A 26,905-nucleotide genomic window follows, 5' to 3' on the forward strand; every position below is an offset into this window, starting at 1 on the left:
AAGACTTGCTATAATAGAAAAGTGTCATAACACACACATTACAGTTTGCTTTAGCTCTCTCTCAAAAAAAGAACATCTCATTCTTGAGTTATTTCCACTTTGCAGTTAAAAATAATCTTGAGTTTTTCACTAGAGTTTGGTGTGTAGCTGTGGGGATTTGTGCTCATTTATCTACAAGAGCATTAGTGAGGTCAGGCACTGATACTGGGTGAGGAAGCCTGGGTTAAGTCAGTGTTTATCCCAAAGGTGTTCATCTAGTTCATCCCAAAGGTGTTCAATGTTTTCATGGAGCTCACTCTGTGCATTGTCATGCTAAAACAGGTTTTGGCCTCTTGGTCCTAGTGAAGGGGAATTGCAATGTTGCATATTATAATTTCCATATGGTGTATTTATTGAACACATAAAAATAATAATTTAGCTAACATTTATAATATTAATGAAAAGCTACAGTAACAGTTACCACTTTATTAGTAAAAGTTTTTATTAACTTAAGAAGGTACTTAAAACTGTCTGTAATGTTGTGCAGTGAACTCCAGGGAGAGAGATCAGGATCAGCAGCACCCAGCTGTGTCTCCATGAAGAGTGATGTGTCGATGGATCATCCTATTGAGTTTAAAGCTGGAGACTCCTCACCTCTACACAGGTAACGTCTCCTCACTGTTAATGTCACTGCTGAAGTCACAGTTAAAGGGAAATTCATCTAGATAAACATGATGGCAAACTGAATACTAAAACACCATATCTGTTACCTTTGTACGTCAATATTCAATATCTTGCTATATGTAGTAGTAGGAGTTATTCTAACTAAAAAGAGTTAATCTGGGAAAGTGGTTACAGAGTTCACCACCCCAAATGGGGAAACACTGAATAAAAAAAGGATTAAGACCCTTAGCTAAATTAATAAAATCATCTATTGAAGAAATCCCTTCATTCAATCATGAACATTACAGTAATAATTTTACAGCATAATCTCCTTTCTTTTCAGTGCATTTTGTCCATCTGTCAGGCTTTTTGTACTCCCTCATTAATTTTTTTTTTTTGGCTTAGCTGCGAGCCATGAATACACTGCAATTTTTATGGATCTTCGTCCTTGTAGGGCTGTTTTCAGGGGACCAAACAGGTGAAATTCAGATCAGTACTACAGTATATGGAGGATGCTTATTTACCTACAAAATGAAGAGTGTCGGCAGTGCGGGCGAAAGAGTGTGGATGTGCATTATCATCTGCCTCTGTCTGAGGTTTTGGCTTCAGCTTTTTAATAAGCGTCTCATTGTAATGAGCATTGTTGATTGCTGAACCTTTTTCCTGATAATGTTCCAATGCTGGCACTTGCGAATCCCAGAAAACTGTTTCCGTTCCATATTCTGCCAATTACTCTCAGGCTCGTAGTGATGAATCCATGTCTCATCACCAGTAATGATTCTCTGAAAGAAACTCTTACTCTTACTCTTTCGTAAAGAATCGGTTCAAATTCTGTTAGCAGATATTCAACCACTTCTGTTTATGCTCTTCTGTGAGTTTTTTGACACCAGGTACACCCTCAGACCACAAAAAAATAATCATTGTATGCTGCTCTTCTTTCTTGCAAATACAAGTGAGAAATCTATTTTTGTTCAAAAGTTATATTGCTGACTTTGAAATAACACTTAGAAACTGGTAGCAAAACAACAGCAGCCATCCGAAGCCAGTCCACAGTATGACAGATATAATACAGGTAGAATAATTAACACACAGCACCCAGCAAATAAATAACCTCTGGTGCTGATGAACAGGAGAACAAACTTTCACAAACTAAACTTTCACTAACTGGATGATTTATCAAACAATCACTGGACAGTAAATAAATACACTATCCCATGTGCTTTTAATAATGATGTCAACCTACAATTTAATGCAGCTAGACTAATCCACCCAAAGCACTCAATATATCTCTTGTGCTGATGAATGTAAAACACAAACGTGTGTTAATCAAAGTTCTGATGCCTGCAGCATGTGACTTACACACCTTTAAAAATCGAAGAAAAAAAAAAAAAACAAGGTGAAGTTTTGATAAAGAAAGCTGAAGCTTATGTTGGCAGATCGATAACTTTTGTAACCGACATATTTGTTCATTTGTTCATGCCAGGCTTTTGAATGAGATTAACAATAACTCCAAGTCAGGAAAAGGTCTAGAATCTTGAAGCTACATATTTTCTGCAGTTGCTTTTTCTATGTTAGTGTTATTTGATATATAAATATATACAGTAGATTGTTGGGGGTTATATGTGTTTTTTTTTCTATAAGTAAGTGGGATATTTGGGGAATTATCCTATCAGCTTATTCATTTCTGTGTTACTAATAGACCAAAAGAATGTCCCATTCAATGCACACATGTGGGCCCACATACAGGTCCTAAATATCATTTGTAATGTAGATGGTGTTGGTTAAATTTCATATCATATCTTGAAATGTTAAATGGCTTAATAATGTTACAATAGTTAACCTTTGTTTATTTTTTTATTAGCTATGTTTATGAGCTACTTACCTATTATGATTATGATGACAGTACTCACCAGCTTATCGCTCAGCTTATTTTTCCAGCATCTTAATATAATAACAGTGAGAACAATCTTCATTTTCAGAATTGAGGGAATCAGTTCTCAATTTAGAATCAGTTGAGAATAACTAATTTTTTTTAAGGATGATATGGGGGGCCTGCCCTAGAAAAACATGGAGGCCACATATCAGGTAGATTTAGAAACAATTTCATTATCATCAGTATTATCAGTATAACTATGCTAACTGTATGTGAGGGGGGAAAAAGAGAGCAGTTTCTTGGTCTTCTTTTATTTCCGTTAAAGAAGAATGCTGACTATGAAACCTATTTCACATCTCAGGGCTAACAGAGAGCATAATGCAATTTTTCTGTGCCTGTCAAGATTTTAAATCTCATAATGCAGATTTCTTTGTGCTTGCCAATATTTAAACTTTTAGACCTTGGAATATGAGATTAATTATCTTGTTTTATAAGTTATTCTCTTATTTTGAGACTTAACAAAATTGAAGATTTCATTTTTCTTTCTGTGTGGACAGAATTTCACTAGCGTGATGGGAATTTCTTAAAATATCTAAAAGAAATTTTTACTTGATACAGAATGTGGAACTGCAGAAGATTCATATGAGTCTTAGCTAAACTTTGGAATGTATTTTGGCATGGAATGAGATTTGTGGAATTTAGCCTTAATTTACTTACATTAAATGTGCAGTGTGCAGAATAGGAAAACTCATAACAGAAAATAAAGACCTAATGTAATACTACTTATATGCACTTATATGCACCTCATTCAAGGCAGATGTTTAGACTATTATACATTATACTACAATTTTTGTTCACAGTGATCCACAGAAGGCAGAAGACAGAATATCAAAGAGCATCATCACAGATACAGGGTAAGATCAAAACCAATAACATGACTGATACTGACACATTGTAATTACCTACAGAGTAATTAGATTATGAAAAAAATACAGTAGAATAAAACAAACACATAGTAAAAACATTATAAAGAGCTATCAGTGATAGTCAGAAAAATTAGATCCTAAAGATTAATTATTGGACCCAATGTCTCATTCTACTTCACCATCTCACAGGCACGACCCAGAATCTGCTGCTGTAAATGAATGCCAGAAAATTTTTAAATTAAATCTGATTAAGAAGTTTCAGTTCTTGGATGGAGTGGTAATAAACCTGAGAACCCAAACACTCCTGAATGTGATCTATACAGAGCTTTACATCACAGAGGGAGACAGTGGAGAAGTCAATAATGAACATGAGGTGAGAGAAATCAAAGCATCGTTCACAAGAATAACAACAGAGGAAACACCAATCAAATGCAATGACATCTTTAAGCCCTTATCTGAACAAGACGAACCCATCAGATCTGTGCTGACAAAGGGAGTCGCTGGCATCGGAAAAACTGTCTCTGTGCAAAAGTTCATTCTGGACTGGGCTGAAGGGAAAGAAAATCAGGACGTCCAACTCATATTTCCACTTCCTTTCAGAGAGCTGAATTTGATGAAAGACCGGAAACTGAGTTTGATGGAGCTCCTTCACGTCTTTTTTAAAGAAACAAAAGACACCGAAATGTTCAATTGGGAAAAGGTTCTGTTTATTTTTGATGGATTGGACGAGTGTCGTTTTCCCCTAGATTTCCAGAACACAGTGAGAGTGTGTGATGTAACTGAAGCTGCATCAGTGCCTGTGCTCCTGATAAACCTGATCAAAGGGAATCTGCTTTCCTCTGCTTTCATCTGGATCACCTCCCGACCTGCAGCAGCTGATCAAATCCCCTCTAAATGTGTCCATCGAGTCACAGAGGTACGAGGGTTCAATGACCCACAGAAGGAGGAGTACTTCAGGAAGAGGATCAGTGATCAGAGCCTGGCCAATAACATCATCACACACCTGAAGTCATTAAGGAGCCTCTACATCATGTGTCACATCCCAGTTTTCGGCTACATTTCAGCCACTGTTTTAGAGAGAATGTTTGATGAAGCAGAGAGTGGAGAGATCCCCAAGACTCTGACTCAAATGTACACACACTTCCTCATCATTCAAATAAACATAATAAGAGAAAAGTACTCAAAGAAGCAGGAGAGTGATGAAGAAATGCTTCTTAAACTGGGACAACTGGCTTTTAAGCAGCTGGAGAAAGGGAACCTGATCTTCTATGAGGAAGACCTGAGAGAGTGTGGCATTGATGTGAGAGAAGCAGCAGTGTACTCAGGTGTGTGTACACAGATCTTCAGAGAGGAGATTGGGCTTCAGAGTAAAGTGTACTGCTTTGTTCATCTGAGTGTTCAGGAATACCTCGCAGCTCTGTATGTGCACCTGATGTTCATGATAGACAATAAAAATGTTCTAAAAAAGAGTCAGGCTTCAGAACAGAAAAATAAAAAAATTACAGTTTTAGATTTCCACAAATGTGCTGTAGATGAAGCTTTAAAAAGTCAGACTGGACATCTGGATCTTTTCCTTCGCTTTTTTCTGGGTCTTTCACTGGACTCTAATCAGAAACTCTTACAGGTCTTAGTAACATGGACAGAAAAAAGCTCCCGGAGCACAAAGGAAACAGTTCAGTACATTAAGAGGAAGATCAGTGAAGAGCATTCTACAGAGAAATCCATCAATCTGTTCCACTGTCTGAATGAACTGGGTGATAATTCTCTAGAGGAAGAAATCCAACGCTACATGAACTCTGGAAAACAAAAGAAACTCTCTTCATCACAGTGGTCTGCTCTAGTGTTTGTTTTACTGACATCAGCACAGAAGCTGGAAGAATTTGACCTGAATAAATATATTAGTCCAGATAAGATAACAGAAGCTGTTCTTTTGAAGGTGATCCCTGTGATTGCAGCATTCAGAAAAGCAATGTAAGTAAAGCTGAATATTCACCAATATGTGAAGTGGAAAGTTTTGATTACAACATGATTAAGGGTGGAGTTAATTATTATTATTATTATTATTATTATTATTATTGTTATCATTATATATATATATATATATATATATATATATATATATATATATAATGATAACAATAATAATAATTATTATAGTAATAATTATAATAATATTAAGTTTTTTTAACAAATTTACAAACAAATGAATAGGATAATAATAATTAAAAAGTTATGCTTGTTTATATTGGATATTTGGTGCATGCTCACATTACAAAACATTAAGGTATGTCTCGGGTTATTTGGCTGTAACCCTGTTCCCTGAAAAAGCGGGAACGAGATGCTGCATGAAAACGCTATTGGGAATGCTCTTTGCGCGACTGGTTGTTGAAGCATGTGTCTCAAACACGCCAAAGTTTGGCTTATATAACCTAGGTCAGGTAACGTCATTTGATTAGGTGCACTTAGAGGTTATAAATAAGCATGAAGCGGAAACACCCTCAGATCAATTTTGTCTGAAAGGACGTCCAGTCATACATACAGTGCAGCATTGGAGCGCAGCATCTTGTTCCCACTTTTTTAGGGAACAGGGTTACAGGCAAGTAACCCGAGACATTCGCTTTCAAAAGCTACATTTGATGCTGTATGAAAACGCTATTGGGAACGAGGATACCAATGCCGCTGCACTGAAAAGTGTCTGGACCCCCAGGGTTGGGTAGCGTGTGCGCACAATTACCAAAGAGGTCTAGACCTGATTTTAGGATGCTGACTTGAGGACCCGTGAGCCCGGAGTAGCATGAACATCCAAACTATAAAATCTGACAAATGTGTGCGGAGAGGACCAACCTGCCGCATCACACACTTGCTGCAAGGGGACATCTCTTGCCAAAGCCATTGACAATGCAAGCCCCCTAGTTAAATGGGTTAAATGGGAGGTGAAGTGTTACTAATAGTTACCAAGAACCTTGTAAGCTAGGGCAATAGCATCCCTCACCCAATGTGACATCATTTGTCTAGTGGCAGCTGCCCCCCGGTTGCAGTCCCCATAACATATAAAAAGCTGCTCTGATTTTTATCTTCGCTTTCTGTTGTTTTTTTGTGTTTTTTTTTTACTTTTTTTTTACTTTTAGAAAAAAACACACAAACAATGCAGTCCTTTGTCCTCAGGACAAAAAGACCTGAGGATGTTTCCGGTTCATGCCTATTTATAACCTCCAGGTGCACCTAATCAAATGAAGTCACCTGACCGAGGTTAACTTTGGCTTATATACCGGTCGCGCAAAGAGCATTCCCAATAGCATTTTCATGCAGCATCAAGTGTAGCTTTTGAAAGGGAACGTCCTGTTTAACAATTCCTAAGTTGCAATGACGCCACCAAGTGGTCCAATTTGCAATTACAAATGCAATTTTACATTTGATATAGTGTTACCAAATGCCATATTTGTACAAAATCTCATCCTGTTTGTCAAATTTCTTCTTGTTTGTCAAATTGAATGGAGTTTGACAAATTAAAAAACTTAGTTATAGTTTTTATTGGGCTTGGTCTATAGATGCTACCTACAAAATTTGGCAAATTTGGACATTTAAACAATTTTAGGAGTCGTGATTAGATTTTTATGTAGTAACTTGAAGTAAGTAGTAAAAACTTTCTAAGAAAGAATAAATGTACAATTTGGTTGAAGTCTCATGATTGGATCTTAAGCCAGCATGAAGATACTGTACAGTACATACATTTGAAAATCCAAAATTCATCAGTTCACTGTAGCCCCCCTGTGGACTATTGTGATGAAAGACTAGTTCATGTTTTAAGTTTGATCGGAATCAGAAAATTGCAACACATGTTAACATGTACTGAAACTTTGATTGGCTCCTTATGGTCACATGGTTAAGCATAGCCCTTAATATTCAATAGACAGTTAGGACCTATAACATAAGCTAAAAAACATATTTGGTGAAAATATCTTCAACCCCTGTGGAGTCATTAATATTTCAATCTCAGTTTTGCGATATCTTCACTGCAATAGTCAATTTGAACTGTATGACATGTGAAGTGTGTTTCAGGATATTATTAGAATTATGTATACAAAGTTTAATGTGAAAGCAACAAATCATTGAGGAGATAGAACACTGCTTCCTGTTTTTTCACTTCACCACCATGTTTGTTGGAGTGCCACAAACAAAAATGTTTTTGTTGTTGTTGTTTTTTATTTAAAATGACATTTTCCTTTGGGCTTGGTCCACAGAAGTTAAATATAACAATAGCAGGAGATGCAAATACACAAAATTCAAAATGGCAGAAAATAAAATATGGCAAAGCAAAGTTCACTCACTCACTCACTCACTCATCTTCCATACCACTTTATCATGTATCCAGGGTCCCAGGGGGCCTGGAGCCTATCCCAGAAGACTTGGCCGGAACAGGGTGCCAGTCCATCGCAGGGCACACACGCATACACACACTCATTCACACACTATGGGCAATTTGGGAACGTCAATTAACCTTACCTACATGTCTTTGGAACTTTAAACCTTACTGAAAGCTCACACAGCTCATTATTGTTTTCTGACCACTGTGGAAACTTGTATCTATAAATCGATACAGTACAAAAACCGCAGGACAAAATAATTAAATACAATTATTAATTTATTTTATTTAGTACTGTAGTTAGCTTTTCACTTAATCCCTCTTCTCATTTACATTTACATTTAGACATTTGGCAGACGCTCTTATCCAGAGCGACTTACATTTTTCACATCTGAGCAGTTGAGGGTTAAGGACCTTGCTCAAGGGCCCAACAGTGGCAACTTGGTGGTTGTGGGGTTTGAACCTGGGATCTTCCGAACCGTAGTCCAATGCCTTAACCACTGAGCTACCCCTGGCCCCTCATCTCATCTTCTATACCGCTTTATCCTGTATTTAGGATCGCGGGGACCTGAAGTCTATCCCAGGAGACTTAGGGCACAAAGCAGGGTACACCCTGAACAAGGTGCCAATCCATCGCAGGGCACACATACATACACACACACACAAACTACAGGCAATTTGGGAATGTCAATTAGCCTAACCTGCAAATCTGTGGACTAGGGGAGAAAACTGGTGTACCCGGAGGAAACCCACCAATCGGGGAGAACATGAAAATTCCATGCACACAGAGACGGCAATCGAGCCTGGCCGGGCATCAAACCCGACCCTGGAGATGCCAGGCGACAGTGCTAACCACTACACTGCCTTTAACATAATCTATTTTAGATAAATTGACTAATAAATCAATATTCATATTTCTCTAGTGTTTTGGGGGTTGTTTGGCCTCTTGTGTGTGTTTGTGTAAAATATGTGAGGATTTGTTTAATTATTATTATTTATTTATTTCATTATGTATTTTTGTATTTCCTTCAGTATCAGGTGTGATAAAGTTGGAGTAAAAAATTGGTCAGGCTTGGTCTCAACACTTTACTCAGAAACCTCCAATTTGAGAGAGCTGCATTTGACTGTGAAAACACTAGATCTGTCCAACAATCCACTAGGAGACTCAGGAGTAAAGACTCTCTCTACTGTACTGGAGAACTCTCACAGTAAAGTGGAAAGTCTAAGGTAAAATCATCTCTTTGGGGGACAAGAGTCTTTGAGACAACATTGTTGGTGCTGTCTTATAGGAGTTTGGGGGTTCTGTAGCTACTACTAGGGTAGCCATAGCACCGCTCAGTACCCCCAAAACATTATGGTTTGTTTAGAAAATTTAATTCGTAATGAATGAAAATTATACTTAAAATGTAATAATAAAATTAATTATTTTAGGCCGAAAAAAAAAAATTAAAAACAAAAACAAGACTTCTGATCTAATTTCAGTGCGTTTACTGTGTTTATTACCTGCTGAACTTTTAAACTTTATCTCATGTCTGTTAGCCTGCATGCAATTTTGTAACTTAGCATAAACAATGCAAGTTCCATTTATCATCTGGAATAATTGTAAGATTGGTTTTACATATGGGTCATTAGAATTCCAGTGACCTTGCAAAGCTGTGTTGGGAGTTGTAGTCCTTGACTGCCATGTTTGCTTATTTGCATTCAGGGCTTTAGTTGTCAATGTCGGTGTGGATTTGACACACATGAAATCATGCATGTGTGTACACATAGATAAAACTATCCCATAGAGTGAGTCTGCACAGTAAAGACTATAACAGTTCCTCACTTTCTGTTATAGTCTCTGTAGACTAATGTCCCTAAATTGCGTTAATGTTTTGGTCAGTGTTAATTATACCTTGTGATTGGTCAAGAGAGGACAGACAGTCCAACATGACAGATATTATATTACATCATATTTATAAGAAGATAAAAATCTGGTGATGATGTTCACTGTGTCTCTCTACAGGTTGTATAAGTGTGGTATCTCAAATAAGGGCTGTGCTGCTCTAACTTCAGCTCTGAGATCAAACCCCTCACACCTGAGAGAACTGGATCTGTCCTGGAATAATCTAGGAGACTCAGGAGTGAAGTGTCTTTGTGCTATACTGAAGAATCCTCTCTGTAAACTGGAGACACTGAGGTAAGATCATCTCTCTGAGAGTCACATGACCTGCTCCTCAATAAAACACATTCTCAATTCAATTAAATTTTATTTGTTTAGCGCTTTAAACAATTGTCATTGTCGCAAAGCAGCTTTACACAATCAAAATAATTATTTAAATTTGTAAGGAATGTGAATGTGTATAAATCAAATGGTCAGATAGTCAGATAGTCCCGGAGTAGCAAGCCGAGGTTGACAGTGGCAAAGAAAAACTCCCTGAGATGGCAATACGAAGAAATTGAGAGGAACCGGACTCAACAAGGAACCCATCCTCATTTGGTTGAAACAGAGAGCAGGAATTGATCTGCATTCATACTGTGTTACTGTGGGTGGCAGGCAGTTCAGCATACCAGTTAATGTTGATTGATGTTAATATGAAGTCTTGGCTTGGCTAAAAAAATAAGTTTTTAGCCTGAACTTAAACACTGAGACTGTGTCTGAGTCCCGAATATTAAATTAAAGACTATTCAATAACTTTGGGGCTTTGTAAGATAAAGCTTTGCCCCCTGCTGTAGTTTTCATAATACGCTGTACTGACAAGCAGTCTGCATCCTTCGATCGAAGTGGGCGTGGCGGATCATAAGACACTAGCAGTTCACTCAGATACTGCGGCACGAGACCATTTAATGCTTTATATTTCAAGAGTAGTATTTTAAAATCAATGCAAAATTTCACCGGGAGCCAATGCAATGTGAATAAGATAGGGGTAATGTGCTCGTATATTCTGGTTCTAGTGAGGACTCTCACTGCTGCATTCTGGACTTACTGAAGCTTGTACAGTATATGCACCTAGTTGAACAACAACTCTCTAATAGTGAAACTGAAGCAGAAGTTTTAGGTTCATCATCAATGTCCTGAGGAGGAAGATTGTTTCTTTTCACTGCACAATGATGATTTGTCACAGAGTCAGATGTACGTATGTGAGAAGCTGACTCAAGAACACTTGACTTGATATGTGTGTGTCTGAAATTACTGTGAAATTTATAAATACTGTAAAAACACTATAACTAACAGAGTTGGGTATAACGCATTACTGTAATTGAATTACTTTTCCTAATAATGCAGTAATGTATGTTACATTTTAAATGCATATAATTTGATTACAGTTACCAAGGTCGATAACATTAAGTTACTAGCGTTACAAATGTAGTGCTTAATCAAAATGCATTTAAAAATCACATTTTGCGTGCAATCAGTTAACGAGCAAGCACTTTAATCACTGTCAGAAAGCTTTGTAGTTTTTCATTTGACGTTGTAATGGATCGCTCCTTTTGCAAGGGCGACACTAAAGACACACAGACACAAGGCTAGGTCTTATGGCAAAAGGGGTAATTTTATTTAGGAAAAACGGAGAAGGAAAACGGTTAAAGGATTGAGGAAGGGATAAAAAGCTGAGGACTTTTAACGCAAAGAAAGCCCGAGATCCATTAACAATAATTATCGCCAGCCGGCTCCACCTGGCGACCTCGTCCCTTCGAGCACCTGCACCTTGAAAGCCACGCGCTCAACTTGTTGTCACAGGCGCTCACAGTGACAGATGTTTTCAAAGTAACTTGAAAGTAACATAATTATTAAACTGATTAATTTATTACATGTAATAATCAGTAACCTAAACAAATTACAATTTTAAAATAATAAAGTACTGTAGATTTGGTTCTTTTTTTGAGTAATGTCCCCAACACCACTGTCATTCTGTTGCAATGATTATTTGCGTGCACAGGGTGTGAGACGGATCTGGCTACACCATAAATGTGTTTATGCACTGTCATTTTTGGTCAGCACGCGCATTCTAAATGCACTAGAACTGTACCGCACATGTGTAGTCTACGCAACTGTATTACCCGCTCCTTAGTTCAAACTCTCGCTAAGGATTAGATGTGATCTTGCAGTCTTATTGGTTAGCGAAGACAAATCGTACAGATGCACATACACTATGCAAGCACTTCTCAATTCTACAGTGAAAGAATAGAAGAAGAAGACGTTATTTTTATCCTTGCCCACACACTGTTTGCCTATGTCTAAAAAAATAAGATAAAGCTGAAACTTTCTTTAACAAACCAATGATTTAGAATTGCAAACAACAATTGAACCACACATCACATCACTGAAGTTAGGCATTTAGTAGGATCCTATATCTCTTGAACCAAACAATAAACATGTTACCTATTTATGTATTGTGGTGGTCAGTAATTATAATAAGATCATACATGTTTAAAAGCTGTACATGGTCCTGACATACAGTCATGGACTAACTACCTGTCGACATTTAAATTAATTGAAACGCTATGGCAGGAGACCCAGGAGGACCCCACTGCTGATACAGGAACATAAAAAAACAAGACTACAGTTTGCCAAAATGTACTTGAGTAAGCCAAAATCCTTCTGGGGAAAATGTCTTGTGGACAGATAAGACCAAGATAGAGCTTTTTAGTAAAGCACATCATTCTACTGTTTACCGAAAATGGAATGAGGCATACAGAGAAAATAATACAGTACCTACAGTCAAATCTACTGAAGGTTCGAAGATGTTTTGGGGTTGTTTTCCTGCCTCCCGCACAGGATTCCTTGACTATGTGCAAGACATCATGAAATCTGGGATTTGGGTCGCACTGTAGGTCCCAGTGTCAGAAAGCTAGGTATGCTTCCGAGATCTTGGGATCGTGGATCTTGGGAAGTGGCCAGCAATGAGTCCAGATCTAAATCCTATTGAACACCTGTGAAAAGATCTTAAAATCGCTATTGGTAAAAGGCGCCCCTTCCAATATAAGAGTCCTGGAGCAGTTTCCAAAGGAAGAGTGGTCCAAAATTCCGGGTGAGAGGTGTACAGTAAGAAGCTTATTGATGGTTAAAGGAAGCGACTGATTTTAGTTAATTTTTTCAAAGGGTGTGCAACCAAATATTAATTAAGGGTGCCAATAATTTTGTCCAGCCCATTTTTGGAGTTTTGTGTGACATTATGTCAAATGTGCTTTTTTTCCCTCCCTTTTTTTGTTTTGTTCCAGTACACACAAAGAGAATAAACATGTGTGTAGCAAAACATGTGTTAATGCAATACTTTACTGTAAGAAATACTTCAGGGGTGCCAAAAATTTTGGCCATGACTATTTAATTAACTGTTACTGTATGTGGTGTTACTGTATTTTGTCCCAGTCCTGCATGTTATGCATGCTTAGCACAAGATGTTTATGGTATTTGTCAGGAACAAATAATATTATCAACCATACATTATTATAACAATTACCTAAAAAAAAATAACTTTTAACATGAAACAGTAAATAATTATAATTAATGAATTAATAATAATAATAATAATAATAATAATAATAATAATAGGATATTGGTTACTTTAGTTATTTATATTGATAGGGCTATTTTGGCAATAAACTGTTTAACAACTACAAAGTTACAAAAACATTGTATTGTATTGTATTGTATTGTATTGTAAGCATTGTACTTAAAAAAATTGCTGTAAAACTGCAGTTATTTTTTGTAAGGAATGTACTGTAAATATGCACACCTGCTGAGACAAGACTCAAAGTGTGATCATTTTAAATGACATTGTTAATTAGAATAAACAGGTTTCTCATTCCGAATAATAAAATAATTTTACAAACACAACAGCTTTAAAGTAAGTCTTAAATGAAAATAGAAATCTGGTGATGAAGAGTGTGTCATTGTGTCTCTCTACAGGTTGTGGGATTGTGGTGTCTCAGATGAAGGCTGTGCTGCTCTGACTTCAGCTCTGAGATCAAACCCCTCACACCTAAGATACCTGGATCTGTCCTGGAATAAAGTGGGAGACTCAGGAGTGAAGTGTCTTTGTGCTGTATTGAAGAATTCTTTCTGTAAACTGGAGACACTGAGGTAAGATAATCTCTCCGAGATGTTTTAATATAGAGGATACAGTGTTTTGGTACCATGTTGAATTTGGGAAGGCACTGCCATGTTTGGTTTAAATGCTGATCGGTTGCCATGCTGTTCCCTTTCAAAGGCTACGGGAACTTCTTGTCATGTATCCGGTTGTGAAGCATGTTTGTATCAAACACGCCAAATTTTTGGCTTATATAACCTCTGTCGGGTGACGTCATCTAATAAGAGTTTTAAACAAGATGTCCCTCCGTGTCTATAATCCATATCTGAGGGCGATCTCTACACTTTCCTGCTTCGATTAAGTGCTAAAGCCGCCGCGCATTCCTGGGGCTTAAACTCGTGCATCCGGCAGAGCTGTAAGAGACGGATTTAAAAACTCCTTTCTTTCGTGTTCTCATCTGATCGGGAAATACCTCTGTCCGCTCTCAAGCGTCCGATTTTGGATCTTTGCGGGCTGAACCGCTATCCAAAATAAGACAGGTTCAAAATGTTGACTGTCAAAGTGATTGCTCTGAATCCAACCAAGGGATTGGTTGTGACAATCGATCTGAAGGACGCATATATTTCACACGGAAATATTGCCACAACACAGGAAGTTCCTGAGGTTCGCTTTCGGGGGCGAAGCTTACCAGTATCGGGTCCTTCCATTTGGTCTAGCTAACCCGCACATTAGACGACTAGCTATGCTGGCTCAGTCTCAGGAGCTAGCGCTTCGACATCGGGATGTCGTCCTAGCTCATCTCTGTTCCTGGATTGAGACTCAACGCCATAAAAGCGTTCTCTTTCCTGCTCAGAACACAACATTTTGGGTGTCACCTAGGATGCGATCGCAATGCGGGCACAGGGGTCTCCTGCGCGTGTCAAATCCATTCCAACACCCTGAAGGAATCCAAGCTAGCCCAGAAAGTGACTGTTTATGACTTTCAGATATTTGTACGTAGGTCTCATGGCAGCTGTGTCCACGGTGAAACCTTTGGGCCTCTGCACATGAGATTGTTTCAATTGTGGCTAAAAGCAAGGGGATTATACTCAGGGCCATACCCCCGAGGCAAATAAGGGTTACGCACCAAGAGCTTCGTACCCTTTCTATGTGGTTCAGACCCTGGTTTTTGACTTTGGGTTTTTGGGTCCCACTCTACGTGCGTTTCCCTCACGGGCTGGGTTGCGGTCTTGAATGATCATCCAGCCCAAAGGGAGCTGGAGAGGCCATTTTCTCGCGTGGCACATTAATTGCCCCAACTTATGGCTTTATTTTGCCCTGAAACACCTCCTCCAGCAGTTGAGGCTACCATGTCCTAGTGCGGGTGGACAACAGTACAGTAGTGTTATACATAATCGCCAGGGCGGACTGTGCTCGCGCCGCTTGAAAAGCTAGTGCACCAGGTTCCCCTTGGGGGACAGGACAAGTTCCTGTCCGCAGGGCGATGTACATTATAGCTAAAAGCCAGGGGATTACTCAAGGGACAATCCCCGGAGGCAAATACGGGTTAAGCGCCAGGTGATTTCATACCCTTTCTATGTGGTTCAGACCACGGTTTCTGACTTTGGGTCCCACTCTACGTGCGTCCATTTGTCGTCGCAAATGATAACGACAGACGCTTCCCTCACGGGCTGGGGTGCGGTCTTAGATGGCCGTCCAGCCTAGTGGAGGCGGCCATCTTCTCGCGTGGCACATCAATTGCCCCGAACTGATGGCTTTATTTTACACCTCCTCCAGCAGTTAATAGGCTATCATGCCCTAGTGCGAGTGGACGACACTAGGGTAGTCTCGCACATAATCGCCGGGGCAAACTGTGCTCGCGCCTCTTGAATGAGCTAGCGCACCAGCTTTGCTTTGAGCACACGGCGAGTCCCTGTCCCTCAAGGCGATGTACACTCAACAAAAATATAAACGCAACACCTTCGTTTTTGCTCCGATTTTTCATGAGATGGACTTAAAGACCTAAAAATTTATTCCAAATACACAATATTACCATTTATTTCAAACATTGTTCACAAATCAGTCTAAATGTGTGATAGTGAGCACTTCTGCTTTGCTGAGATAATCCATCCCACCTCACAGGTGTGCCACATCAAGATGCTCACCGGACATTCAGATGAATTGTAAGGTTTCAATTCAATTAAATGACATCTGACTCTGTGCCTTCATGTCAGTCCTTCTGTAAAATTTTAATTTACTGTGACTTTCACATCCTAAACCTGTAGAACCTGGTTGATCTGATTTGTAGACATTTTTTACTCTCCATTTTATTTATAATTAAGCAATATCTATTTATATATAAATAAATATCCAAATAAATAATTAGCAAATAATCTGGTTTATACAAGACATGAATTATTTTTGAATGTAAATACTTATCATTTACATCTTCTAATTTATCTTACACTTTTTGATTGTGCAGCAATATACTGTAAATATACACACATCTGCTAAGAGACACAAAATAGACTCAGTATGATAATTTTTAATAACATAAAACAGGTGATGTCATTTCACATAATTACATAATTTTAGTTTTAAACTAAGTCATATATAAAGATAAAAAATTGGTAATAAAGAGTGTGTCATTGTGTCTCTCTACAGGTTGTGTGGTTGTGATGTCTCAGATGAAGGCTGTGCTGATCTGACTTCAGCTCTGAGATCAAACCCCTCACACCTGAGAGAACTGAATCTGACTAATAATAATGTAGGAGACTCAGGAGTAAGGTGTCTCTGTGCTGTACTGGAGAATCCTCACTGTAAACTGGAGACACTGAGGTAAGATCATCTCTCTGAGAGTCACATGACCTGCTCCTCAGTAAGACAAATTCTCTAATAGTGAGACTGAAGCAGAAGTTTTAGGTTGATCATTAATGTCCTGAGGAGGAAGATTGTTTCTTTTCACTGCACACTGATGATTTGTCACAGAGTCTTTGGGTCAGATGTACGTATGTGAGAAGCTGCAGAGCAAAACATGACTTGATGTGACTGCAGTGTGTCTAAAATTACTGTGAAATTTACTAAAACACTGTAACTAATCACACAAACTGCACCTGGGATACAAACTAAATGCACTGTGTGTGAGCTGTAGGGTTTAAAAGCAGGAACTGTCAACAGAATCAGGTTAGCAGAACAAGTGTTATACCCAGAAGGAGAAGAGTGTAACAGTTCTTGTAAGTAGGGAGAGGACAAACCGAGGAGAGTTTTGTAAATGACCATAAGCCAATGAATTTTACGATGGGTGTGCAATGCGACCAGTTGAGAGAAGAATAAAGGGTATAGTGATGAGTTTTAAAAGATGCATTTGTTATGACCGGGATGGCAGAGTGGTAGAGAACATTAAACTTTTGAAGCAGGCCTTTGGATGCTGATCTGTAAATAATATTACCATAATCGAACATGGGGAGAATGGTCATTTGCACCAGAGTTTTCCTAGCAGATGATGCAAATGCAGAACGCATTCTATAAAGGAACACAAGTTTTTATTTGATCTTAGACTTCAAATTATCAGTGCGTTTTGAGAAAGACAGAGTGTTATCTAGCCAAATTCCCAGATATTTATATTCAGTAGTCTGATCCAATGGTGTCCCATCAAGGGAGCAAATACTTGGAGAGCTTAATGGAGCATGACCTTTTTTATCCAAACCACATGACTTTAGTTTTGGAAGTATTTAGCTTGAGATGCAAATTGGAAAAGGTCTGTCTGCAATCTATTAAAACTACATTGAAGTTGCTGCAAGACTGCAGCAGGAGAAGGACCTGTAAAGAACTGTATCATTGGCATAAAGATGGATAGATGAATCTGTAACCGAGTTAGCTACAGTATTAATATAAATAGAAAAAAGTGTAGGTCCAAGTATTGATCCCTGTGGGACATCACTGGTGATTGGGAGAGGCTGGGAAAGGACTTGTTCAGATTTTTACAGACTGCACTCTATCACTAAGATAATTAGAAAACCAAGACAAGGATTTGTCAGAGATGCCAGTATCGTAAAGTATTTCTTGTTGTAAAAGCACAGCAAGCTTCTGGGTAAACCAAGGAGTATGTTTATCCTTTACTCTGAGTCATTTTTTTGAGGCATGTTTATCAACAACAGCCCTAAAAAGCTTATAAAATGAATACCAGGCCTCATCTACAGTTGGAACCAGACTGATTTTAGACCAGTCAGCATCTGCCATGTCATGTAGAAAAGCTTGGTGATTCAAATTTTAAAAGCACGTTTATAACAAAATCGAGTCGGTTTCTCGATGTAGCAACCGTTTCGCACACATGCAGTAAAACTGTAATCACTGATATCAGAACAAAATACCCCAGAGTAATACTTGTGAGGAGAGTTTGTTAAAATAATATCAATCAACATAGACTTATCTATGGATTTAATGTCATACCTAGTGGGGGAGCAGATAATTTGATGTAAGTTTAGTGCATCAAATTGTTGAATGACTTTATCGGGTGGTTTAGTCATATCCCAATTAAATCACCAAGAAGTACAAATTCAGTTTTGATCAAGAGGGCCAACACACTGGACAAAGTCGTTAAGGTACAGGCCGGGGCTGATGGAGGGCGGTAGCACCCAGCCACTGGCAGAGTGAAATTGTTAGTGAATTCAATGTTTAGAACAAGCAAATCTAATTACTTGGGAACTTGGGAGTTTCAAACCCCGCATCCATTAATTTTTCTGAGTGACTATAATGCTTTATACCCCTATATCACTTATGCAGTTTTACTCGCTGTGAGATGCGGTGTTATACCCATAACTTACCTACGCGATTTCATGTGGTGGCCGTAAGTAGGGTTCCTCATGATTCACTGCTAGTTTTTGCGCTGTAATTACGTTTCCATCTTTCCATGTGGAAAATTAAACATGAAGCTTGCTGACCATGCAGAACTTTACGGAATGTTAGCGGAACATCGACGGACAATTGCGGCACCGTGAGCCGCCTCGAGTGCCTGCCCGATGTTGCGCGAAGATCTGCAAGGTCCGCGAGCTTTTGTATGTTAAACATGTTTAATTTTTTGCGTGGAAAGATGGAAATGTAATCATGGCACCAAAATACGCGCTGACTCATGATGAACCGTATTTACGGGCATCGCACGAAACCACTTAGGTGAAATAGGGATATTAAATCTCTACTCTGTCATCTCATCGTATTCATTCCATAAGTGCGCTATACAACCCTAACCACTGACATGCTTCACATTGTTTCTGAAGCTGGTAAAGAGTGTTGTCAGCTGTTTGTCAATTAACTATGATTGTATACCCGGTTCGTTTCACCGCCACTACAGGTTACATGAAAATTTTAGCGACAGTTTGGGGATTTGATTTATATGGTTGTCCATTATGGCATGCTATTGATAAGTTAGCCCATGTTGAAATAAACGTTATTTGAAGAATTTTGTGCAATGTTTATTTTGCATGGAAAAAGCTGTCTTTTTAAACGCTGTCATGCAAAAGGAGTGAAAATCGGTTCCTGAGCAATTGATGTCAGCTAATTCAGGATCTTCACTGTAGACAGCGCCTTGTAATGTCGGACGTAAGAGGCAGCGACTTAAGAAGACTCCTAAGGAACAGTTCGGGAAACACACTTAAAGTAAAAGTTTACTAAAAGTAATCACTTTACATACGATATATCTTAAGAGTCTTCTTAGCGCGCTAAGAGTGTGCGTTATCGAGAAACCTGGCCCAAGTCTGGATCAGGACCAGGATTAACATGCACTTTACCTGAAATCCTGAGTAAAAGGATAATTAGAGCCCGGCCTAGAGCTTTTAAAAGACCGCATTGTCGATTCTTAACCCTTGGTCTTTGCACATAAGATCTTAACTCAACAGACTACTAGAAAGGCTACTGCTGAACGGCAGAGCCCAACGGCAGGTCTAGCAGACGATAAGCTGGAGTTGAGTAACAAGCAGCTGGGAAAGATGGAAAACTTACGACCGGAGAGCCAGAGAATTAGCAGCCAGAAAGCTGGAAAGCTTGCAACCAAAAAGCCAGAGAATTAGCAGCCAGAAAGCTGGAGAGTTTGCGACCAGAGAGCCAGAGAGCTAGAAAGCCAACAGCCAGAGAGCTGGAGAGCAAGCAGCCGGAAAGCCGGAGAGACAGAGAGACAGCAGCCGGAGAGCTACTGTAGCAGCCGGAAAGCCGGAGAGCCCGACCAGAGAGCCAGAAATCGTCTAAGATGAAATCTTTACAGAAACCCAGATTCCAACTTTTTATGGTGCCTAGAATTCTATAATTAACCATATGGAATATGTATTAATGGTGCAATTGATGGGTTTTGGAAATGTCCAGTAGTTAATTCACCTAATGTACAATCATCAAGCTAAACGATAGGATAGGTGCTACATCTTCATGGGTGTGCAACTAGGCGCCTCCAAGCAAAAGGATGCAGTAACTTTTGTATTCAATATTGAAAACTTTTGTTTTCAATTATATTATATATTATATTTATTGAATATTTATTCAATATTATAAAATGCGCACCTGCCACAAACTGCTACCTCTTAAGAGATAATTATGAGATACTAAGTCATAATTATGAGATACTAAGTCATAATTATGAGATATTAAGTCATAATTATGAGATAACTTAACGACGCTTTATAGAAGCGGTCTTCCTTGTTGGGCACAAAACAAGCAGTGTTTCCATGGTGTTGGTAATGTGTAGTACTGCGTAACAGTACTGTAACTGTGTTATTTGAGACACACACTCACACACACCAATTTCTGTGTCACATAGTGAAAGAAATACGATTGGCACATTCAAACACGTGGTTTTATGGTCGTTTCAGTTGATTTTATGACTATAAAACAATAAAAATATGAATATTTTTGTGATTTAAATGGTTTAAATTTTTTTACGTGACATATCTGGAAACCCAACCAGTATGTTTTGCTTTATGTCTCCCTCTCTTACGACACACCGCCATTACACCCATATATGGTGTTGTTTTATTTAAAGTCAGTTAATAATTATTGTTGTGTTTCCGGCACGGACCCTCTTTCGTGACCAAAGAAGTAAAATAGAAAATGAAACGATTAATCTCTTCAGAGAAAAATTGTGCACATGAGACAAGATTTAAAATGAGCCTCCAAATTAAGTTGAATATTAGTTGAAATATGAACAATTATTGCTAGACGAGTCCGCCGCATCTCCATACGATAACAGGAAATAATGTGGTTTCCACAAGAACTAAGTTATTTTTAAATTTCCATATTTATACTTTACATAATATCTTAAAATTTATGATTTTTGTTTGTTACCATGTTTTACACTTTTACTTTTTAGACCATGTAGCAATATGCTGTAAATATATATCCACATCTGCTGAGAGAATATAAGACTCAGTATAATCATTTTTAATTATATTGTTAATTAGAAAAAAAAACAGGTGATGTCATTCTATATAATAAAATAATTTTACAAACATATTAGTTTTAAAGTAAGTCTTAAATGTAGATAAAGATTTGCTGATGAAGAGTGTGTCATTGTGTCTCTCTACAGGTTGAAGAGTTGTGGTGTCTCAGATGAAGGCTGTGCCGCTCTGACTTCAGCTCTGAGATCAAACCCCTCACACCTGAGAGAACTGAATCTGTCCTTGAATATAGTAGGAGACTCAGGAGTGAAGTGTCTCTCTGCTGTACTGGAGAATCCTCTCTGTAAACTGGAGAAACTGAGGTAAGATCATCTCTCTGAGAGTCACATGACCTGCTCCTCAGTAAGACACATTCTCTAATAGTGAGACTGAAGCAGGAGTTTTATTAATGTCCTGAGGAGGAAGATTGTTTCATTTCACTGCATACTGATGAAGTTCGGCGCCACGCTCTTGTGGTTGGCGTTCTTAAAGTCCTCCGCCACAATAAGCGCAGCATTGGGTTGTGTTTGGTGTTGCGTGAGTGCCTCATGCAGCTCGCATGAGGCAGTGTCTGTGTCCGCTTGTGGTGGAATGTTAACGGCGCTGATTATGACCAATGTAAACTCCAGAGGAAGATAAAAAGGGGGACGTTTGATGGACAGTAGTTCCAGGTTGGGTGGGCAGGAGCGTGTAAGAGGAACAACGCTCGCGCTGTTGCACCAGCTGTTGTTTACCATTAAGCACATGCCGCCTCCCCTTGACTTCCCAGAGTCCCGCATCCTTTGTTCTCCCTCAGGGTTTCACTCGGCCAGCTTGGATCTGGAGTTAAAAACGTTGAATTGTGAGTACATTGTAAACCAATAGAAATAAGAGTATGTCTATCAAACTAAATGCACTCAATGGTGATGAATTTGCCGGTTTAAAGGTACTAAAAATTACCTTAAAAGACGAAAACAAAGTAAAATAGATCGGCGCCGTCATGACGGCAGCTGACCTCACCGGTGCCATCTTGGAACATTTCTTCATTCTTAGTAACATCTGTGTTATAACAGCAACATGAGCAGATATTTACTTATCACATCACTGCTCTTATCCAATCACAGGCTTTGGAGCCTTTTAAATAATCAACACTACTGAGTCATTTAGTTTTTGTTCTACACTGCCATCTGTCTTTTCAGATGTCACCGAACTGTTCTCGGTTGCCAACCAGTCTTTCCTGGTAGTCACTGGTCTATCCAGATCCACTGATATAATGAAATGTCTACTGATGGCTAGCTAAAGTGCATTATCAGTGATATATCCTGAGTTCATTGGGTGTTCCGGGTCTTTCAACATCATACACAATCACTCAGGCAACCCAAATGAGGCTGATAAGACCTCAGCTTGTACTCTAGCAGCACTAACCTATGGATCTCCTCTCTTAATCCATATCCACCTCGAGGCTGTCTCTGCAGCCTCTATGTTTTTCTGGATGGCTCTTCTCCTTCTCTCAACTATGATGCCAAGTGCTGTATAGGCTCCCCAGAGGGACAGAAGACACAAGCTATGTTAAAATTTTATGATTTAAACTTTTTTAAATGTGCAGCAATATTCTGTAAATATGTTTGCATTTTCTGAGAGAAACAAAATATAAGACTCAATATGATTACATTGTTAATTAGCATAAAGATGTGGTGTCATTCTGAATAATAAAATAATTTTAAAAAGATATCAGCTTTAAAGTAAGTCTTAAATGAAGATAAAAATCTGGTGATGAAGAGTGTATCATTGTGTCTCCCTACAGGTTGTGTGGTTGTGGTATTTTAGATGAAGGCTGTGCTGCTCTGACTTTAGCTCTGAGATCAAACCCCTCACACCTGAGAGACCTGGATCTGTCTGAGAATAAAATAGGAGCCTCAGCAAAGAAGCTGCTCTCTGCTCTTAAGGAGGATGAACATTACAAACTACAGACACTGTGGTGAGTAATAAATGTTTTATATAATTGTTGGACAAAAAAAACTAATAATTTTACTAATTTATCATTAGTTTGTACATTTTTGTTCATTCCCAATAAATATAAGATTAGTGAGTTAGAAGTGTTATCACTGTGTTTTATTTAAATACAACATTTCGTTATTAATTAAATATGCTTTATTGCTGTTTTGTGTTTAATAAAATTTGTTGATTTCAATTTCATGTGAAGGCAGGAGATGGAGTCAGACAGATTCTACAAAATGTCACAAATAAATGCATGAGAGTGATTGTAATGAACATCTCGTCATCTCTGCTTTTCACTGTCTCTGGAAGCAAACTTAATTCTCAATGGTCATATATGATCACTAAAATGATCGTTTATGCTACAAATATTGTATTTAAGCAGCCACTTTCCTCACTCTGACACTTCTTCCAGCACCCGACCTCCACACCGTGTCTTCTGTCATTCCTGTAAAATTCACCTCAGCTTGTTCTTAAAGTCTGCACTTAAATCTAAATGTAGAACAAGAGCTAAATGACTCAGTAGTGTTGATTATTTAAAAAGCTCCAAAGCCTGTGATTGGATAAGAGCAGTGATGTGATGAGTAAATATCTGCTCATGTTCCTGTTATAACACAGATGTTACTAAGAATGAAGAAATGTTGAATGATTAATTATAAACATTAGATGATGATGTATGCTGTTGATCATGAAGTACCACAGTCCAGTTTATGGTTATTAATACACATTTAATATCCAGAGTGTGATGAGCATATTTGGGTGTTCCTGCATGTGGGCATGCCTTAAAAACACATCATTTGTTTAGGTACTGTATAACACATTAAACAGACACAGAGATGAGTGAACAAAAACAAGTGGAGTGACACAAGTCATCAAATCTGCTAGGTCTGTTATGAGATATAGGAAGCATTAGCCTTGTTGGCGTCACTGCTTGTCCAAACAAATTCATGACCCCAAATTTATTGTTGTATAATGCAGGTTTGACATCTTGTGAGATTATTCTGTGTTTGTAATTAGTATTTTTTTTAATACTGTAATATTTTCTCATTTTTCTTGCATGTATATTGTAGCTGTTTTGTTGGATACACAATTAAAATTACATTGTATTTAACTGCTTACATTGACCTGAATAAATTAATAAACATTTGAGAAAAACGTAATGCATAAATATGTCAGAATTACTGTTTTAATTTAAGTATGTACCTGGAATGTTGTAGTAAAATAATGATAAATGATTAGTTCTTGATAAATATTGTTACAATACACTAAACAAATTATTCAATGGTTGAATGTATTTCACTCTGGGCACATTTTTTAACGTAAAAATATCACAATTACCGAGTCACTTTGTCTTATGTTTAGATGCAATTAAAATGTTTATACTAAAGGAATCACAGTCTCATTGAGCCATAGTAATTTTGTTAAAGTACAGCTACATCACACTGATCTAATGTAATACCTTAAAATCAAACATACTGTAAGGGACCACCCCTAGAGGGCACTGTGTGCCCCATAATTATGTTTGTATTTTTTTTTTTTTTGTAGACGCAGTTTCCCAGAGGGCACCTCGGTCAGGTGACGAGGGAGCTCACCTGAACCGAGGTAGCTCATTAGATTCATTATAAAAAGCTGTTAGTTCTGGGAAACTGCCCCAGTGTAAAAAAATACACTTTAGTGTATTACAAATATATTGAAATCCTCGATAGTACATTGTTAATATATAAAATATATTAACACACACATTAATACACAGTTAATATATAAAAAGTATACTAACATCATGCTTTTACCAAATTTTGGAATTAAACTTTAAATATACTTAAAAATTATTTATTACAGTACACTTTTCAAAAATATATTATTGGAAAATATACTTTAAGTGAAAGGTTGGTCTAATTTCCAAAGTATACTTATTTAAACTTGTTTTTTTAATGCATTTTTGGTATATTTTTTAAAAATATGCTTAAAATAATCATTGTACAAATGTACAGAAAGTATACATTAGAATACAATTTTTAATGTTCGGTAGTCTTGGTATATTATCAGTTAAATTTAAATGTACTTATATTTAGTGCACCACTCTCTCGTGCTTTTAGACTCGTTTCTGCACGCTGAATCTCTCTCGCGCGATGTTAAACTCGTTTTTGTGTGCTAAAAATCTTTTTTTCCTGTTCAAGATAATTTATGTTTGCACTCTCTCACACTTCTGTGCGCTCACAGAATAAAGTGACACACTGCAGCAGTGTGATATCTCTGTATCTAGTCCAGCCAACCAGAGACTAGAATCGGCACCCCACCAGCCCATTGGCTCCCCAGTCCTCCACTTCTAGTTTGAATTAACGGCTGGAAGCTGGATCATCGCGTGTGTTAGTTCGTATCGTTATTATTTTATTTTCATCGGCATAAAGTAAATTTAACAGTTTTTGTTAGGTAATTTGTAATTAAAGTACATACTTTAAACTATAGAATGTATTGTCTAATGTGTTGTTGCTAAATCTTATGTACTTTGCTTGTGGTATAATGGCTCCGTAGCTCTCTGCCTGTTTTCAGTCTCTGTGTAACAGCTAGAATCAACACCCCAGGTTTAAACTAATACTGTACCTGTATATTCTAATACTAATGTCTGTCTGTGTTCAGACAACAGTTTAAAGTTTAGTTTGTTTGTTTGTTTGTTAAATACTATAAAACTGTTTTGTAACTTTGTGCAAATTAAATCTGTTGAACTCATAATTACTGTACCAATCTAATGTGTTTCAAAAACATGTTATAAAATACATTCAGCATTTGTTAATTATCCTAAACACCTTTAGTGTACTGGTAACACATTTGCAATACTGTAGTACAGAAGGTTGTATGTAATGTATGATACAATAAAGTATATTTGTATTAACCACAAAGTGTACTTTTTAAGTATTTGTAATTGACCAGAAGTATAACAGCATGCTACGGCTGCAATAAAAGTATACTCATAGTAGCCTATATTAATCATGTATTTGTAACACAGTAAAAATAGCTGTAATGTACTTATAATATTTTAAATATATACTTAAATTGTATTAATTAATGTCAGGTATGTACGTTAGTACACACACAGCCATATACTTCGAGTGTACTAAGTATACTTAAAGTTGTTCCACTTTAGCACACAAAAGTGTACTTAATAAACTTAAAATTGTGCTTTTGTACAATTTAATTACAACTTAAATACACTTAGTACAAAATTAGTTGTTCCAAAATAGCAAACTTCAAGTATATAATATGCAAGGATTTAATATACTTAGTATACTTTTATTTCAATTAAATTAAATTCAATTTTATTTGTATAGCGCTTTTAGCAATTTTCATTGCCGCAAAGCAGCTTTACACAATCAAAAGATTTATTATTTATTTTTTTACTAGGGTGGGTCGAGCATTATTATTAGTTATGTCATGTGTCCGTTTTGTTTTGTGTTTTGTTTGTATTTGGTGTGAATTATTTTATATAACATCTGTTTTAAGTAGGCTCCTGTTTTGTCATGTTTATGTTTATTGTGCATTTGAGTTATGGAGCTGTTTGTGTCAAGTTAAGTGTACCAGTTAGTTTGTCTTGTTATGTGTGAGTACTGTTATGTGGGTCTCCAGTGTTTGTTTGCCTCATGTTTAGTACCTTGGATGTCTAGCTCCATGTATGTCTAGCCCCTTGTATGTTTAGTTATTATGTATGGTTAGCCACTAGTAGGTTT

General features: G+C 37.7%; 1 protein-coding gene across 1 annotated transcript in view; it reads left to right on the forward strand.

The window, feature by feature from the left end:
* The window catches only part of LOC128533833 (NACHT, LRR and PYD domains-containing protein 12-like), a 30,795-nt gene extending 5,859 nt beyond the window's left edge, over positions 1-24,936 (forward strand). Inside the window, exons 4-13 of the mRNA XM_053508090.1 lie at positions 527-643; positions 3,376-3,429; positions 3,631-5,412; positions 8,837-9,031; positions 9,810-9,983; positions 13,695-13,868; positions 16,459-16,632; positions 21,359-21,532; positions 22,993-23,166; positions 23,392-24,936. Coding sequence (XP_053364065.1) covers positions 527-643; positions 3,376-3,429; positions 3,631-5,412; positions 8,837-9,031; positions 9,810-9,983; positions 13,695-13,868; positions 16,459-16,632; positions 21,359-21,532; positions 22,993-23,166; positions 23,392-23,443 — 3,070 coding nt within the window. The 3' untranslated portion in view covers positions 23,444-24,936. The remainder of the gene's footprint in view (positions 1-526; positions 644-3,375; positions 3,430-3,630; positions 5,413-8,836; positions 9,032-9,809; positions 9,984-13,694; positions 13,869-16,458; positions 16,633-21,358; positions 21,533-22,992; positions 23,167-23,391) is intronic.
* The last annotated feature ends 1,969 nt before the right edge of the window (positions 24,937-26,905 follow it).

This window comes from Clarias gariepinus, chromosome 12 (genome assembly GCF_024256425.1).
Source record: "Clarias gariepinus isolate MV-2021 ecotype Netherlands chromosome 12, CGAR_prim_01v2, whole genome shotgun sequence".
Lineage (NCBI taxonomy): Eukaryota > Metazoa > Chordata > Actinopteri > Siluriformes > Clariidae > Clarias > Clarias gariepinus.